Here is a 19,262-nt window from a genome sequence, read left to right as displayed (position 1 = left end):
ATCGCATTGGTGTAGATGATGAAGGTAGTAGTAGGTGGTGGAGTGGTGGAGATGGCGAGTTGTAGAGTAGGTGCCCTCCCTTGATGAGTCTGGACTCCCTGGAGGTGTTACGTAATAATAATAAAAAGATGTTGAGATGAGTGATTTCTCTAATGAAGTAAAAATTAAATTAAGCTTAGAAAGTGTCTAAAAATACACCCAGGTCTCCATTTACATGGTAGATTGGTTCCAGAAAAATCTGTAAAAAAGAATACGGTGCATAGGAAAAAATAGAAGAATGGTTCCAGATGTGAACACCCGATAAGAACAATAATTATTTTCAAACAAAATACATGAAAAACATTGAATAAAACTCTATTTAATTTTAATGGAATATTTTTTATTTTAAATATTATTTAAAGTATATTCATTTGTATCTTTCTTAAAGAAAACAGTGTATCATTAATAAAACAGAAATTCGAAAAGGCCCAAATACACCTGCTCATATGGTTATTAGTTAAAGAATGTTTTCTCATGTTATCTCAAATAGAATTTACCTTTGATGTAGTTTTAAATAATTAATTAATTGGTATTTTTTCCCTTTCTCACTAGAGGTCATGCCAGTAGAATAACCTGTGAACAAATTCATTGTTTCTTTACTCACTGTATGTAATGTAACTCAGCTTGCGCTTGTACATTTGTATGTACTCCAGATGATGATCTTAATATGAAGATCGAAACGTCGGGAAATTAAGAGTTATTTATAACATGGTTGTAAAGTTCATAATTTCTAAAATGAATGCTGATCACCGTGTAACACTAAAAGAAAGGTTATTAGTTAAATTTTATTTGCCATCACTTTCTGACAGTACTGCATTCTTTTGTGTGAGACTGGAATTAAATCACTTCAAACACTTTGGCCATCTTGTTCATACTGCAATGACGAAACGTTTTCTTCAGTAAAAGGAACTAAATTAGCACTAATTTCCAATAATTCTGAAGGATGATTTTATTTTCTTCCACAAACTATTATTAATCATTGAGATCCTGTTTTGACTAGATCTTTGTATAATTCTTCATATTGCACCATACATGACTTAAGTTCATGTTTAAACTGTTCACCTCATTTAGTATTTGGATCATGTGTAAGAAAATGACTTTGCAATTTACTAGCCATTTGAAGCCCTTCTAGAATTAATACTGCAGCGAGTGGAATCTCTTCATCATCGTCACTTTTTTCTTTTTCGTCGATATTCTCAAGAACAGCTTCTATTATTTCATCATCACTAACAGCCTTGTCAACCATTAATTTTCAATATCTGCAGACGAAAAATCATCAAATCTTATCTGCCAACTGCATGTGCTAATCTGATGATATTGGGATATTCAGTTGTATGCAAAGGTATGGGATTCTTCTTCTTCACACATTCTGGCTAAGTTGCTTTCCAGCATCCATTTAAAGTTAATGGTTTCAATTCTGATAACTCCAACTTAGCAAGTTTGATGCAATCCAAAATAGAAAATTTCTTCCACACATCAATAACTGTCAGTAAATTATCCTTATCTAATTTGTCCAAAATGTATTGGAATGTTTTTCTTATGTAGTAAGTTTTGAAAGTAGCGATCACACTCTGATCCTAGTGGTTGTATTAGGTGGCAGAAAACAAAATTTCACATTCAGGTGTTCTAAAACAGGATGGCCAAGTGCATTGTCTATAATCAATAAAACTCTAAAGTCCAGATTTTTTTTTCCCATCAAACAGTGTTTAACTTCTGGAACAAAACCATGATGGAACCATTCATCAAAAATTTATTTTGTAACCCAGCCATTTTTGTTTGCCTTCCAGTGCACTGGTAATGTGTTAAAATCCACACCTTTCATTGCCTGCAGTCTTAGAGATCGATTAATGAGTAATCGTTTTAAACACTTCGAATTTTAAACAAGAAATGATTGTTTACAAACAGCTTAACTTCTTCCAAGCATCTTTATATAGGCATGCCTCTAGTAACGGACCAGCTTAACTTCAAGGAATCAGCATGGCATCCTTCTGCTTCCAGGAACCAAGGGCAAATGAATATAACAGATCATCTGTCGGCATAACTTCGGGGAATCGCAATTACAAAAATTGATTGTTTGTTGTCACCATAATTGTCTACATTCTGTGGCGTAGAGTAATCCCTGATATTTAAAACATTGAGGGATGTTCCCAAAATTCAAGATTAAGTACATATGAACCATACTAGGAAATGATAATTATAATGGAAGTACCCTTTTTAACAGAACTGAATTCAAACAGAAATTTTAAAAAGAAGTGCCATTTGAAACGTGTAAAATCAAAATATTATCATCATCAAATTCCTGCCATGTACCCTCAAGGGGTGTACAGGTTATGATAGTACTACATGAAAAAAATTACATCATTATTAATTTCCTATCTACAATTTTCCTCCAAATCAGTCTGTTACTTGTCAAGACTCCAACATTATCAGATCTTATATTTCTATCATCTAAGGCATTTTGCACCGTATCAATCCACCTATATCTTGGTCTTCCTCTGGGTCGTTTTGCTGCCAACTTGGCAGAGAACACTTGTTTTGCTAATCTTTCCTCGCCCATTCTGTTTAAGTGACCATACCACCTGAGATTAGCTCTGCTAACGCATTCCTGGATGCTGACAATGTCAAGTTCTTTTCTAATATCCTCATTTTTAATATGATATTGCCATTGATGCCATCTGTTCACACGTCTAATCTTTCTCAGGACTCTCATATCTGTGGTCTCTAGTCTTTGGTCAAGTGTTTTACTTCTGACCCAGCTCTCAGATCCATAAGTTAAAACTGGTTTGAACACTGTCTTGTATACAGCTAATTTAGTGTTCCGACTAATTTCTCTCTTATTCCATATGAATTTATTCAATTGACTTCCCACCATACCAGCTTTGCTGATTCTGTTGTCTATTTCTATATTTAATTTACCATCTTCAGTAAAAATCGTACCTAAATAGCTGAAATGTTTTACTTGTTCCACAGGTTCTCCATTCACAACATAGTTGATATTTTCAATGATTCTGCCTATTTTCATTGTCTTTGTCTTTTTATTGCTGACCTTTATACCATACTTATTACAAGAGCTATTCAATTTGGTCAGAGAATCTTGCAGACTAGTAGCGGATTTATTTAGAAGTATAACCTCATCTGCATAAAGCAAAGAGCTGACATTAACATCTCCAATTTTCATATCAGGTTTAATACCACTTTCCTTCATAATGTGATCCATATAGATAATGAATAACAGAGGGGATAATGTACATCCTTGTCTCACACCAGATTTAACATTAAACCATCTTCCTGTACTTCCTTCAATTCTAACTGTGACTTACTCACATAAAGACTAAATATTGCTTGATGTAATGCCCCATTGACATCATATAACACCATATAATTGACACCATATAACATATTGAATAGCTTCTCTCTTGGCACCTTGTCATATGCCTTTTCCAAATCGACAAAACTTAAATACAGATCTTTATTATATTCCCATGCTTTTTCAACTATTTGTCGTAAAGTGAAGATCTGATCCTGACAGCCTCTATTTGGCCTGAATCCAGCTTGTTCTTCACCAAGCTTTTCTTCCACAATTCTTCTCAACCGTTTCTCATGTTTACTTGCATAAATCTTGCCAGGAACACTCAGTATTGAAATACCTCTGTAATTCTCACATTCAGTTTTATTTCCCTTTTTATATATGGGTACTATGAGAGCTCTACTCCAATAATTGGGAATTCGTCCCTCTGTCCAGGCTTTCTGAACTATGCAGTGCAGCCACTGTAAGACTCTTATACCATACTTCAGCATTTCTGGTCGAATATCATCTGCTCCTGCTGCCTTTCCACATTTCAAGCATTTGATGGCTTTTTCTACTTCAAGTATGGATATGTATTCCTGGCTGCATGCCTGGTCAGTGTTTTTTACCACTGTGCTGTCATCACTGCTTGTTTCATTTAGCAGTTTTTCAAAGTAATTACTCCATACTTCAAGGATATCTTTTTCTCCTGTTTTCATGTCACCTTTATCATCTCTAATTCCTTTTATAGCACTCTTTCCTCCATTCCTAAGCTTCTTCAACAACTTCCAGAATATTTTGCCACCTTCTTGATATTTATTTTCTATATTCTTACCAAAGTCCTCCCATGACTTTTGTTTAGCTAGTTTTACACAGTGTTTAGCATTCTTGCATTTGTCTCTATATTCTCTAAGAGCACAAGCTGACTTATTTGACAGGAACTTTTGGTATGCTTTCTTCTTTTCCTTCACTTCCTCTTTAACTTCCTGTGTCCACCAGAGAGTTCTGATTTTTTTATCCTTACAGACAACCTCACCACATGCCTCTCTGGCAGAATCAATCAATGTTTTCTTCAGAGTTTGCCACTGAATCTCCAAGGTTTGATTCCTGTTCTCAAACTCTTTCATTTTTTCTTCAATAATCTTTGTGTATTTTAGTCTACAGTTCACATCTGAGAGCTGCTCAACTTTTATTCGCTTTAAAACTTTCTTACATGTTATTCTTTTCAATATGAAATTCAATTTTATCCTGCTCAAGACTAAATAGTGATCACTTCCAATTTCAAATCCTCTGTACACTCTGGTTTCCTGCACCAAGGAGAAAACATCACTATCAACAATAACATAGTCAATGAGACTTTTCTTATTCCTTGCCTCTTCTCTCCGTGTTATTTTGAAATCGTGTAAAAAGAGAATTAGCTGTAATATTCACCTATGTTTCAGAATATTTTTCCTAGATATGTTTTCTGGATCCTTTAATAATTACAAAACTTTGCTGAAAAAGTTTTATTCTTGTAATTGATTATGAATTATTATAAAACTGCAAATAGAAATTCTGTTTTTTCATCATTAAGGAAATCTAAGCTTCAGAATGGTTAACTTGCAGATATGATGTATCATTGCCATACACTAATGTAAAATCACGCAAGAGTAATATGGAATAGCTTCCCTCCTTTAAAAATACATTTATTTTCAGATTTAAATAATTATATTAAATAATTAGTGATAGCCTTGGGCCGACTAACTCTGATTGGGTACCAGTGGAGATTGAACTGCCCACTCAGTCTCCAAAAGTTAGATAGGGCTAAAAACGGCCCCGCCTATTCCCTCTATATACGGTAATAAAAAGGCGTCAGCTGATTTGTTTTTTAAGAACTGTCATTAATAAAATTCAAATATTAACTTGAATATAAAGAGCTAATAAGCTTCATTTCAGCAATGAAAACATTACTTAAATTAAGGGGATATTAAATCCCACATAGTTTTATAACTGAATAAGAAACTCAAAGATTGGAATCAGAGAGTTTCTTGCCGAATATAGTAAACTATAAAGTATCGGCGACACTAGCGTTAGCAAATGCAAGTAATCCTAGTTGCCCGGTATTGTACTACGTACTAGGATCACTTGCATTTGCTAACGCTAGTGTCGCCGATACTTTATAGTTTACTATATTCGGCAAGAAACTCTCTGATTCCGATCTTTGAGTTTCTTATTCGGTTTTAAAACTATGTGGGATTTAATATCCCCTTAATTTAAGTCAAATATTAACAATAATTAGGATTTCGGAAATATAAATTTCATATAGCTTCTAATTTTAGATATTAAAATTGAATAGCAAAGCTTAGTTGAAATTGAACTGCCCTGTTACCACCCTGCAAGGCTAATAAATCTATAGTTAATTTAAAATTACTAATTAAAGTATATTTGAAAGGAAAGATGATAACCATTTTGTAGAATCTTCAAATTTGATTACCTAAAGGATTGTTTTATATGTAATTTATGATGAAACCATAATTGAAATAAATATTTGAATTGAAATAGTTTTCAAATTTATTTATTAATAATTTATTAATACAGGGCCTCCTGATCCCTTGAAGACTAGTTTTATTCATCATTGCTCTACAGTAGTGTGTACTGAAGGCAATCAACATCACTTGTTCCTGGAGCCCAGGGATTCATATAACAACCTGTGTACAGCAGAAGCAAATTCAGAACTTAATCATGCATATAACGTTACTATCACAGAGGTTAGTATAATTTCCAGTTGATTTTTTTTCACCGAAATAGCAAATAAAATGATTTTGTTGTTCATTTTTCATTTCTTTCATAACTGTGCTCAAGTGATACTAGATCAGTTCCATAATAGTGGATTAAATGGTTTCTTTTGGAAAATAACTTTCAGTACTTTTAATTATTACTCGAATAGACTATAATCTAATAATAATATGAATGGACCTTATTCATAACTTATTACAACACCAAATGAATTAAATTATAAAAAATATGTTTATTAACTGGCTTATATTTTGCTGGATTTCAAACTAGAATCTTCAGAACACAAAACAACATACTAAATTCCTAATTTGGCATCCTATGGTTGTAAAAAAAGAAGTATTGCAGTTGTGCAGAAGTTGATCTTAAGCTAAGTCTCCCAAATTTTTGACAAATTAATGAAGCCATATTTAATCAGATTAGGAGAATTCTTCTCAGCATTGCTGAGTCTAAAAATAACCTTTCTGACCTGTAATGACTTCTTTATATAGCACATTGGTTTTCTTCCATCTAATCCTGCGTGAAGGGATGTCCAATGAATGGTCTGCCAGTCTAGACCTGCCATAATAATGTTAACAAATGTATTTCTTATGCTCTCTAAGGTGGATGATAACAGATCTTCCTGTCTGTCCATAGTAGGCCAAGTCATGAGGAACTTCATACACTCCAGGATATGCTAAGGGACAGAGTTTATTCTTAGGACAGCAGATCTGAGTTGCTAATTTAATATGTAGGTTGAATGTGGTGTGAAGGTCATATTTGTTCAACTTTGTGATGCATCCAGTACTATTTCATATGTAGAAACCAGTTCTACAAACATTGAAGGAACTGCTATGGGAAGTCTCTTGACACCGGCACCTGCCAATTTCTAGAGCCTCTTGAGGAACCCCTATTCTCTTCAATACAACCCTGAGCTTCCTTTTGGGTTTGATATATAGATGATGTGTTTGCCATCTGACCAGACTCAGAAGAATCTCTGCCTACCTTTTTTTAACCAAAATCAACAGCCCTCACCCATCAATTTCACTATGGAAAAAGAAAAGGGTAGAAAATTAGGCTTCCTGGACATCTTCCTTTCCTGTACCCCTTCTGGAATACTTGCTACTTCTGTTCATCGTAAACCTACCTTACAGGTTGCTACATACAGTATAATTCAGCACATCTTCCATCTCAAATCTTTGCTCAACAGAGCATGATATCTGTTCCAATTTCCAAGCTTTCCAACAGGAATTGAGTACCACCCAATGCATCCTACTACGGAATGGTTTCACTTCAAGGAAGTTTAAATTCATCTTGGATTCTTACAAGTTTATTCCCAAGAACCCCGAACCTGTATGGTGAGTCCCTATTCCATACATCACGGGCAACTTTGAGATGATCGCAAAGATCCTGAAAAGATAAAATTTAGTTCTGACATATTCCCCATCAACAAAATGTCCGCTTGGTTACCATCCACAAAAGATAAACAGTCTTCTCTCTCACTCCCTGTTGTTTACCAGGTTCAGTGTGAGTGCCTCTTCCTGTACTTTGGACAAACAGGACATTCTGTTGGAAAAACGACTACAAGAGCAGTAATCTTATATCAACAACATTAAATCTGAAAAATCTGGCCTTGCTCACCACAGTATTCTATTGTTCAGTACTTGCCTGCCTTTTACATCAGTGCAAGTTTAGGGTTGAGTGGTTATTTAAGGTGAGTGCTGAAGCACTACACTGCCCAAATTTAAATTAGAATGACTGGCAATAGACAATCATTTCAGACAAATTATGGAGACTACAAGCGTGTTAGAATTAATTACTTTAATTTCCCGACGTTTTTCGACCTTCATATTAAGGTCATCATCTGGAGTATACAGACATATACAGAGACAAGTTATATTACATTTCAAACAGTATGCCAAAGAGATAGTGATTTGATCAACTGTTATTCTACTGGCGTAATCTCTATTGAGAAAAAAAAAATACATCAAAGCTATATTCTATTCATAACATCATCAAAGAACAAATTATATAGATAGTTTTATTACAGCAAAAGTGGTGTCCTAATTTAACATGAAAGTTATACTAGAGTTAAGATCCTGGATTACTTAGTCCTATTTATAATTAATTCTTAGGTGAAAAGGTTATGTGGGTAGAATATGTGACTTCCATATTATTAGGATTTTTAGACCATTGTTATTGTTATGATTAGAGTGGTTGATAAGAATTTCATAGAACTCCTTAAATTTACGTTCATATCACGTTTTGGATTGATGTAAACAACAGGTGCCTTTCGAGTTGATTCTATGTAGAGTAAAATTTCATTTTCTAAATTATAAATTTTATTTTATTTCAAATCACTTAATTATGAATTTTGGCATTAATTGTAATCCTATTTTATTATAACCACCCACTCGATGGCATTCCAGCTTGTGGCTCAGCTCAGTAAATTGGATTAACATTATTTGCTCTAGCTTCACCTTGTGGTTATGCTGATGTACTGATGAGGACCAGTTAGTTTCTGGTCCAAATATTTGCAGTAATAAAATTATTATATTCTTGTGAATATATGTTTAATAAACTAAATTTTAGAACTGTATATTCTAATAGAGTAATTTTGTTATTTTTATACATCAAATATACAAATTTTACTTTATTTACTTCATGATCATGCCCTAAAAAGTGTACATATTTGAAATTTGATAGGTACAGGATACTAGAATGGTACTATGCAAAAAGTTTATATTATTAACTTTCTATCAACAACTTTCCTCTGAATTAATCTATCTGTCAGAATTCCAGTATTGTGAGTTCTTATATTTCAGTCTTCTAAGGCACGTTTCTTCTTTGGACATCAATCCACCTAGATCAGTGTTTCTCAACCTGTGGTCTGTGACGATGGGACAGGTGATCTGCATTTAGACTTAAATTAATTAAATAAATTATATATTTTTTATTATCCAAACAAAACAAATTCAAATTGAATAAGTAAAGTAAAAATTAAAATTATTGAAAAAAAAAAAAAAACCTTAGTGGTCCATAGAATTGTTTTAGGCATTTTACTGGTCCTTGGGCTTAGAAAGGTTGAGAAACGCTGACCTAGATCTCAGTTTTCCTCTTTTTTTTTCCATCCTGGCATCAAACACCTCTTTCACTAACCTTTCCCATTCTGTTTAAGTGATTATATCATGTGAAATCAGTACTACTCATGCATTCCTGAATGCTAACAATGTAAAGTTGATTCTCGTAGACAGGCTTATACGTTGGTTATGCATTATTAAAACACTTAAGGAATAGAACAACGTAGTTAGGAATATAAATTAAATTAAACTTTAATAAATATTTTCCGATATTTCGGCAATGTCACATTGCCATTTTCTAAAGGAACTTACAAAAAAAGTTACGTGCAACGTAGGCACTACAACACAGAAACTGGGAATGAAAAGATGAAGCTATTGTTCTCCTAACAGTCCTGATGGTGCCCTCTAGCGGGCTAAGTAGGTGTTCTTGGCCGTTGGGCTGAAGGTCTGCAGATGTAGGTCTCCCAAATTTCTCAGGGCTGAGGCTGATTCAGCCTCAGCCCTGAGAAATGCTCCAAACCTCAACAAATTTGGGTGTATGCGACTGCCCCAAATTTGGGAGACCTACATCTGCAGACCTTCAGCCCAACGGCCAAGAACACCTACTTAGCCCGCTAGAGGGCACCATCAGGACTGTTAGGAGAACAATAGCTTCATCTTTTCATTCCCAATTTCTGTGTTGTAGTGCCTATGTTGCATGTAACTTTTTTTGTAAGTTCCTTTAGAAAATGGCAATGTGACATTGCCGAAATATCGGAAAATATTTATTAAAGTTTAATTTAATTTATTTAATTTAATTGTTTAATTTAGTAATGATGTAATTTTTTCATGTAGTACTGTCATATCCTGTACACCCCTTGAGGGTACATGGCAGGAATTTGATGATGATGATGATGATAATTTAATTTATATTCCTAACTACGTTGTTCTATTCCTTACGTGTTTTAATAAAACAATGTAAAGTACCTTTCAAAATATTATCATTCTTAATATTATTGTGCTTTTTGTTCAATATGTTTCTATTGAACAAAAAGGTTCTATTTGTTCATTTCTTAATTTTTATTAGAACTCTCATATCCGTGATCTCCAGTGTTTTATCAACTGTTTTATTTTTAACCCAGCTTTAATATCCATAACTCAAAACCAGTGTGAACCTTGTCTTGTATATACCTACTTTTGTGTTTTGACTAATTTCTCACTTATTCCATATAAATGTATTCAGTTGATTATACTATACCAGCTTTGCTGATTCTGTTGTTTATTCCAGATTTTTAATTTACTAAAAATTGTGCCTAATGAGGTGCAGTTTTTTTAGTTGAAATGTTCTACTCATTCAATAGTTTTCCTATTCAAGATGCAGCAGATGTTTTTTTTCTTCCTGCCTGTTTTCATTGCTGAAGAATCGCAGACGTACTTGATTTTTTGAAGTGTATAATATCAGTATAAACTAAAACTAAAATTAACATCTGCAGTTTTGATATCAGGATTAACCTAGTGCTACTTTCTTTCATAATGTGATCCATCATCATCATCATCAATTTCCTGATATCTACCTCCAAGGGGTGTTCAGGCTACTATGACAGCACTACATGATTAAGTTTACATTATTATTAATCTCCTATCCACAATTTTCCTCAAATTAGTCTATTACTTGTGAGCACTCCATTATTGTCATATCTAACATTTCGTTCTTCTAAGGCAATTCTGACTGAATCAATCCACCTAGACCTTTGTCTTCCTCTGGGTCTCTTTCCTGTCATCTTGCCATCAAACACCTGTATTACTGACCTTTCCTCATCCATTCTATTTAAGTGGCCATGCCACTTTAGATTAGCTATGTTTACACATTCTCGAATGCTAATAATGTCCAGTCTGGAGTCTGACAACTTAAATATAGACTGTATATCGCTCTATATAATGATCTATTCATCCTGTTATATCCCCGTTTTTCTTGTCTGTATCTTTAATCCTCTTTACTTTACTTTTACAGTTAACATTAAACTTGTGGTATCTCTTATTCTCAGACTTCGGTTGCCGACAGATTTGTATAGATTTAAGACTGCGCCAGCCGGCAACAAAAATCTGATACACTATCTAAAATACTTAAAGAAATTAGTAGGGATCAAGATATATGCAATCGTGGTCCCTATTCTCATATCACTATTGGTTTCCCGTTTAAATGCATGGTATGAAATTTTCCAAACGGTAATTCAAATCCGCAGAAGATATGACAAACTCAATTGATTATGTAAAAAGAAACACATTTATTATTTCACAAAGACAAGTATACATGTTATTTAAATTCTTAACCTTAAAAGAGTCTGGGTTCCCCTCACTTAATTAAACACATTTAAACTTCTGCACTATGATCTCTTGCTGGGCATAAATTCCTCACTTCTGTACATATATCTATCCTCAGACTATCACAATTAAGTTACCTGATACTATCATACATGAAACATTACATGTAAACACTAGACAATTCAATAAATCTGACATGTAATTCTCTAGGACAATAGTGCTTATTTCTACTTAATTCTCTCTCCCAAAATATCTGTTAACACTTAGCTACTTTCTGATCATATGACATTACTTTTCTTAAATCACTTAAACAGTTCGGAGCTCGGCCTCCCGTTCGGCTGGAGCCTTATATGCTTTCTTCTTAACAGTAGACAAAAGTGTCCAAATTGCAGACTGTTCTTCTGGCACAACACGTAAATAGCATGTGTTCTTGACTTCTGTTCCTTTACTTCACGGATATTTTAATCCTGCATTAATATAAGAAAATCTTCACTTACCATTCTTGCTTTGACTAGGTATTCTGGTCAGTTCACTGTACCTCCTCTGATTGCGGGCTTTGTTCTACACGAACCAAAAACACTCATGCACAGACCTGTACGCTGACATAGATTTCATCAGCGGCTTTTTCTCCTTATGCGTTTGAACACGTTGTAGTTGCAGCTTTGACCGATGTAACATGCATAGCAAGGGGAGATCCTTGCTACACGTGATGGCAAGGTCTACATAGCTCTCCTACGGGAAACTAGGTGCCGATGAACCTCTGAGACGAGACACAAGAAATCGGAGAATAAGAGACAAGAGATAAGAGATAAGAGAGCGATTAGAACTCCTGCCGAAACTTTTATACTCCGAAACAGCTCCCTCACTCAGCGGTGTCGTCACGCATATGGCAGCAGCCGATTGGACGCCATGGCTACGAACTGCCTTTACATGCCTTAAACTTGTACTTAGCTTATACATATTTATTTGTTAATACTACATGACTTTCTGCTTTAATTCATTCACAATTACTATCTCAATAAACATATGGGCTATCTTAACAATGTTTGGAATTTATACATCCGAATATTTACTTTCTTGGGACATTATTCGGTACATTTCCCATCTGGAGGCATAAGCATGTCCTTATCCCTTTCTTCTGAGGTAACGTAACGTTGGGTGGGAAAAAGGGATGACTCATCACTTTTTCCAACACAACAATCCCATATAATTGTAGTATTTTGAAAAGCTTTTCTCTGGGCACATTTTCATATGCTTTTTCTAGATCATTATGTTGGAGGTTACAAGTGTTATTTTTAATCCCTTAAGACTTAAGTGCTGGGAGGACATTGTGTTGGAGGTTTAATGGAATGCCTACAGCACTAGGAAAGGATTAAAAGCTAATTTAAATGTTTCCAATATTTTGTCTCAGTCACTGAGACATCTTCAGGGATTACAAATAACACTTGTAACACAAGCACATACAACACAATACTAAATGAAATACATTGGTGACTCAAGTCCTACCTAGGGTGCATCCCTATGAGCATTTGTAGGCAGCCTAGGATGCCTACAAATGCTCACAGATTCTAAAAACCATCTTTTGTTTATAAATTTACAATGGCGGAGCATGGTAGGTTTTTCTGGATCTAAAGAGAGCCACTGTAGCTCAGTCAGTATAGACAAAGCCCTTTGGTCAGAAAGACTTGAGTTTGATTCCTATCCATGATATGAAGAACCTTTATCTGGTCTCTTTCGACTAAAGATGAGTTAGCCAGTCTCATACAGAGGTAGAGGGGATTTTTCACCTGGAAACTCAGTTTTTTTTTTGTCCCTCATAACAGGCAAGCCTGCCCTGTGAAACACAAGGGGCTATAGCCATGAATACTTACAACAATGTGGAAGAGATAGTCCTCACCACATTATCCCTATGCTTGTGGTTAACTATAGGTCACATAGTAGTCAACATCCTGGACGGTGATTACACGTTTATTATTATACAGTCTCCATGGAGTCTGAAGACTCATCACTGGAGACCCAATCTCTCCAGACAATCTATCCTACCTCTTCTGGAACACATTAATAGACAAAGCACTTACAACTGACTCTGGCAAACCCATTCACAACTCTCCAAGCAAACATTCTAGTCCCCCACACCCTTACTAACCACACTAACCACAGGGGCCAAGTATTGAAACATTTCCTCTGCATCTATCTTATAAAACCCTTTAAGCAACTTAAATGTCTCTATCATAACCTCCTCTTTTTCTCTTATCAACCAACTTCTGCAATCCACACACCCTCAATCCATCCTCATAGGGAACATTCCACAGGTCACTCGCCTCTGAATCCTCTCCATTGCTTCCTCATCACCAAAAAACCCAGGGGACCAGACTTGAGCACAGTAATCCAGATGTGGGTATATCAAGGCCTCATAAAGAGGAATGACAACTTCCTTATCTCTACTTTTTAATTTGTTCGTCAATAGTCAAGTAATGTTATGGGCTACCTTAGCAATATGTACTCTAAATTTTAACTCTCTGTCTACCACCACCACCACCCCTAAATCTCATGTGTCTCAATGATACATGGCTTGAGTTAGATTACAATGGCTTGTAATCTATTTATTCCAAAATACATAATTTTATATTTCTCCACATTAAACTGAGACCAATTATCTTTTGCCCATACCGATAGCCTATTTAAATAGTCCAGAAGCCCTTTGGTCAGAAAGACTTGAGTTTGATTCCTGTCCTTTCCACATCACTTTGATTAACTATTACTCTACCTAATTTCGTATCATCAGTAAACAACTAAATATTTCCTTTCAGATTATTTCCTATATCATTTACGTACAAATTAAACAGTAATGGTCCCAGCACAGAATCTTATGGCACACTGCTAGTCACCTGTTTTTGTCTTGATTCTGCCTCTCCATATACCACTTTTTGAAGTCTGCCCAGCAACCACCCTCTTATCTACTTAACCAGAGTCGTATCCATCCTCATCTGTTATGATTTACATAACAGAGTTCCATGTGGTATTTTGTCAAACATCTTTGCATTTTAATGATACTTGTGACATAATTATTTAATAATAAAAACACATAAACACAAGAAGATATTTAATTAGCCAAATATTTCGGTCTGAAAATTGCAGACCATCCTCAGTGGCATCATTACAAGAACAATTTAAAAAATATATATATATACAAGGAAGAATACTAACAGCAGATCATTTAAAATAGAACAAGCCGCGTGATGTTATATCACTAAGTATTAAAGGGAATATTATTAAGTAGAAACATGATTGAAATAAAAATAATAATTAACAATTTTATTAATTAATTAATAATATTATTAATTGTTTTATTTAAGAAAAAAGATTAATATGAATTAATGAGTTATCCTGATTAGACTTTCCCAGATTTTTGATATAGATATACAGTCATTCCGATTTAGGTTAGGATGATGGAGTAATGCCTCTACGCTTTCTTTGAATAAACGTTCAAATTTATAGTGGGATCTATGTAAGAGACGGATTTTGGACCAAAGGATGTTGTGGTTAGTTTCAATCCCGTGCTGAGCTAATGACTGTATATATCTATATCAAAAATCTGGGAAAGTCTAATCAGGATAACTCATTAATTCATATTAATCTTTTTTTAACAAAACAATTAATATTGTTATTAATTAATTAATAATGTTGTTACTAAGATTAAAAATATTAATATTGTTAATTATTATTTTTATTTCAATCATGTTTCTACTTAATAATATTCCCTTTAATACTTAGTGATATAACATCACGCGACTTGTTCTATTTTTAATGATCTGCTGTTAGTATTCCACCTTGTATATATATTTTTTAAACTGTTTTTGTAATGATGCCACTGAGGATGGTCTGCAATTTTCAGACCGAAATATTTGGCTAATTAAATATCTTCTTGTGTTTACATGTTTTGATTATTAAATAATTATGTCATAAGTATCATTAAAACATCAAATTTTAATCCTTCATGGGGAAAATGCTATCAAAATAACAGGCAAATTAGGAAAACTTTCAGTTATACAAGGTAGGTTACGATCTAAGATCAATTTTTTAAAAAAAAATGCCGCGACAACAAGATTATTCCCAATTTTACTAAGATTAAAGAAACTATTAAATCTCCTGGAGCTCCTAATATTTATCGAAACACCAGCTTATCTTTAATCCACAACCAACTTAAAGCTGCTAAACGTGATCTTGCTATTAACTGTCATCATATCTCTGATCTTCACACCTATATTTCCACAAACTTGGATGCACATCTTTCACACATAGTTTTAAGTGTGGCTAAATGTTCTACTCAACAAGCCTATAATAAACTAAGTCTATGTCTAAATCATAAATATGAAGCTCTTTCTTCAAAACTCCAGATAATTGGATTATCAATATATCCAGATGTCCTCTAACTGATAGTGAAACACTCGTCCTATCAAAAGGACATGACTTTTCTATTGTTCCTAATAAGATACCATATCTAGATTTCCTAGTTAACATTGAACGGAATCTCCATCATCTAACTAGTGATAAAGCTAATGCTTTTCGCCTAGAAGTCGCTTCTTCTCTACTTAAGCCAAACTTCCTCCTTCCAACATATCTCTTTCTGAAATGAAATCTTTACAGTCCTTGAAGAAAAACAATCACCTCATTATTACCAAAGCTGACAAAGGGAAAGCTACAGTAGTTATGGACTCTGCAAATTACAGAAGAAAACTGTCTCTTTTACTTTGAGATTGCTCCACATATCATGGAATTGATTATGATCCAACTAACAGACAACTGAAGAAATTAAATTCTCTCCTAGATGAAGTCATCAGTTTAGATGGAGACACAATCGAAGACTTAAAATTCATTTTGCAAGATCTCATAGATTTTATGGTCTTCCTAAAATACATAAGATTGACTTTCCTCTTCGTTCAGTTATAGATTCTCCTACTTACCGTATAGCCAAGTATCTAGCTAAATTATTGAAACCTCAGATAGGCAACTCTAGTTCCTTTCTTAAAAACTCTGCAGATTTCTTAGAAAAATTGAAAAATATCTCCTTGCAACCTACAGATCTTATGGTTAGCTTTGATATAGAATCTCTATATACAAATGTACCTCTCAAGGAGACTTTAAAATTACTAGCTGACATCTTTCCAGAAGACATTATAAAACTATTCGATTTCTTAATACACTCTGGATATTATTTATGTCAAAACAAATTTTACAGCCAGGTAGAAGGAACGGCCATGGGAAGTCCTCTCTCTCCTGCTTTAGCCAACTTTTATTTGGAACATCTAGAAAAAGTCCTCTTCTCATCTATCTTTCCTCAACCATCCTTTTGGGTAAGATATATAGATGGCATCTTTACTATTTGACCTCACAACAAAGACTCCTTACCTTCTTTTTTAAACAGTATTAATGCCTTACATCAACGTATAAAGTTTATTATGGAAATGGAAAAAACAACCAGTTATCATTTTTAGACATTCTCCTTATCCGGTCTCCTTCAAATACTCTTATTACTACAGTTTACAGGAAACCAACGTTCACAGGTCGGTATATTGTTAAAGAATCAGCCCATCATCCTTGTCAAAAAACAGGAATCATAAAATGTCTAGTCAGAAGAGCCAAAACTAATTGTTCTACTTCTAATTTTCTACAGAAAGAACTTTCTACCATCCAACAACACATGAAACAAACTCGATGGTTTTTTCATAAAGAGTAGACAACATCTTCTCGATTCTTATAATCCACCACTAACCAACAAAGATTTGATACGTCGAATTCCAATTCCTTAAATCTCTGGGATTTCAGAACCTATCTCAAGAATGCTGAAGAAATATGAGTTAACTAACAGCCACGTATTCACCTATTAACAAATTATCTTCCCATTTTCCTTCTTCTAAAGACAAACGCTCAACTTTATCAAATTCCCCGCAACTGTGATCTCTCCTATTTTGGACAAACTGGATGTTCTCTTGAAAAAAGAATCAAAGAACATCAATCCTCCGTTCATCACAACAAACCTGAAAAATCTGGATTAGCTCAGCACGATCTTGAAACTAACCACAACATCCTTTGGTCCAAAATCCGCATCTTGCATAAATCCCGCTATAAATTTGAACGTTTATTCAAAGAAAGTGTAGAGGCATTACTCCATCGCGCTTTCCTAAATCGGAATGACTGTATATCTATATCAAAAATCTGGGAAAGTCTAATCAGGATAACTCATTAATTCATATTAATCTTGTTTTTTAAATAAAACGGTTAATATTATTATTAATTAATTAATAATATTGTTACTAAGATTAAAAATATTAATATTAATTATTTTTATTTCAATCATGTTTCTACTTAATAATATTCCCTTTAATACTTAGTGATATAACATCACACGATTTGTTCTATTTTTAATGATCTGCTGTTAGTATTCCACCTTGTATATATATTTTTTAAAACTGTTTTTGTAATGATGCCACTGAGGATGGTCTGCAATTTTCATACCGAAATATTTGGCTAATAAAATATCTTCTTGTGTTTACGTGTTTTTATTATTTTTATTATTAAACATCTTTGCAAAATCCAGCAAGATCATCGTGTAGCCATTTCCTATATTCAACTCAGCTGTTACTCTATGATAAGAAGTTAGTAAAATACTAAGGCATTACCGACCCTTCACAAAGCCATGTTGACTCTCATACAGTATCATATTTTTATCTACCCGTTCTTCAGTTCTCTTTGATACCATTTTTTTTAGTACTTTTACGACCACAGCTGAGATACTAATTGGCCTATAATTTGCTATTGTAATCTTAGATTCTCCCTTGCAAAGTAGTCACTCCGTAACTGAACTATTTTATCAGCTTTTGTCTCTTTGTGGCAGTCATGACTTATTAAGGTTAATCTCGTAGTCATTCTTCCTCTTACTTGCCACATAATGAAAGAACTCTTTGGGATTTCCTTTGGGCTGCTAAATTCTTCTCATAATCTGATTTTGTATTCATTGTCATGCTAGTCACCTTTCTCTTTATATACTCCCAACAGCATTTTCTTCTTCTGCAGCTCGTGCTTAATCATATTACTCATTCATCTAACTCCTACCTGATTAACCCTCTTTATCCTAGGTATACAATTTAATTACTGCTTCCTCTAGATCAGCGCTTTCCAATATGTTGGCCGTGTGGTCCCCTTGGGGGCTGTAGGTTTTGTTCAGGGGGGCCGTGAAATAATGAAAAAAATTTTAAATGTTTTAAGACTAAGTAGATTTTTTTATCTTAAAAAAACTTATTTAATTTTTATTATTTATTATTTCTTTTTTTTGTTATTTTTTATATTTTAATGGAAAAATATCACACATTGGTGCTGGTTCACAAATTTTGCTTTCTGTATATTTTGGTGCTTAATGAATATTAGTAAATATATGCTTATTCATATAAGTTTCATTTCAAAGCAGAAATCTAAGAATTGCAGTTTCAAATATTTCACCTGATATTGACTTTATGTGCAGCAGTATTGAAACACATCCATCACATTAAATTGTCATTAAACTTCTTTTAAGTTTTTAATTCTTTCTTTATTACTAATCGTTTTACGTTTCATGTGCTTGTACTACAAATGTACAATAACAATATATCTATCTATATAAAAATATGAGATAATGTGCCATGTCAAATGTGTATGTAAGATGCTAAAAATGGAATATTTGCATTTGATTTTTGCAATATTTGCTGTGTATGTTTTGTATTGAATATAAATACAATAAATGTTATAATAATATATGTCTATATTACAAT

The 19,262-nt window shown here is 33.7% G+C and overlaps 1 protein-coding gene across 4 annotated transcripts in view; it reads left to right on the top strand.

Annotated features, from left to right (window-relative positions):
• Positions 1 to 19,262, top strand: part of LOC150105111 (apoptosis-resistant E3 ubiquitin protein ligase 1) — a 377,933-nt gene that overhangs the window by 175,591 nt on the left and 183,080 nt on the right. For all 4 annotated transcript variants that reach the window (XM_090395495.1, XM_090395494.1, XM_090395496.1 and 1 more), the window contains one exon: positions 5,903 to 6,072. In XM_090395495.1, coding sequence (XP_090251621.1) covers positions 5,903 to 6,072 — 170 coding nt within the window. The remainder of the gene's footprint in view (positions 1 to 5,902; positions 6,073 to 19,262) is intronic.

Source organism: Typopeltis vanoorti, chromosome 7 (genome assembly GCF_054136105.1).
Source record: "Typopeltis vanoorti isolate ZY-2024b chromosome 7, IOZ_Tvanoo_1.0, whole genome shotgun sequence".
Taxonomy (NCBI): Eukaryota; Metazoa; Arthropoda; class Arachnida; order Uropygi; family Thelyphonidae; genus Typopeltis; species Typopeltis vanoorti.
The sequence above is the reverse complement of the archived record's forward strand: the minus strand, read 5'-3'. Positions and strand labels throughout refer to the sequence as shown.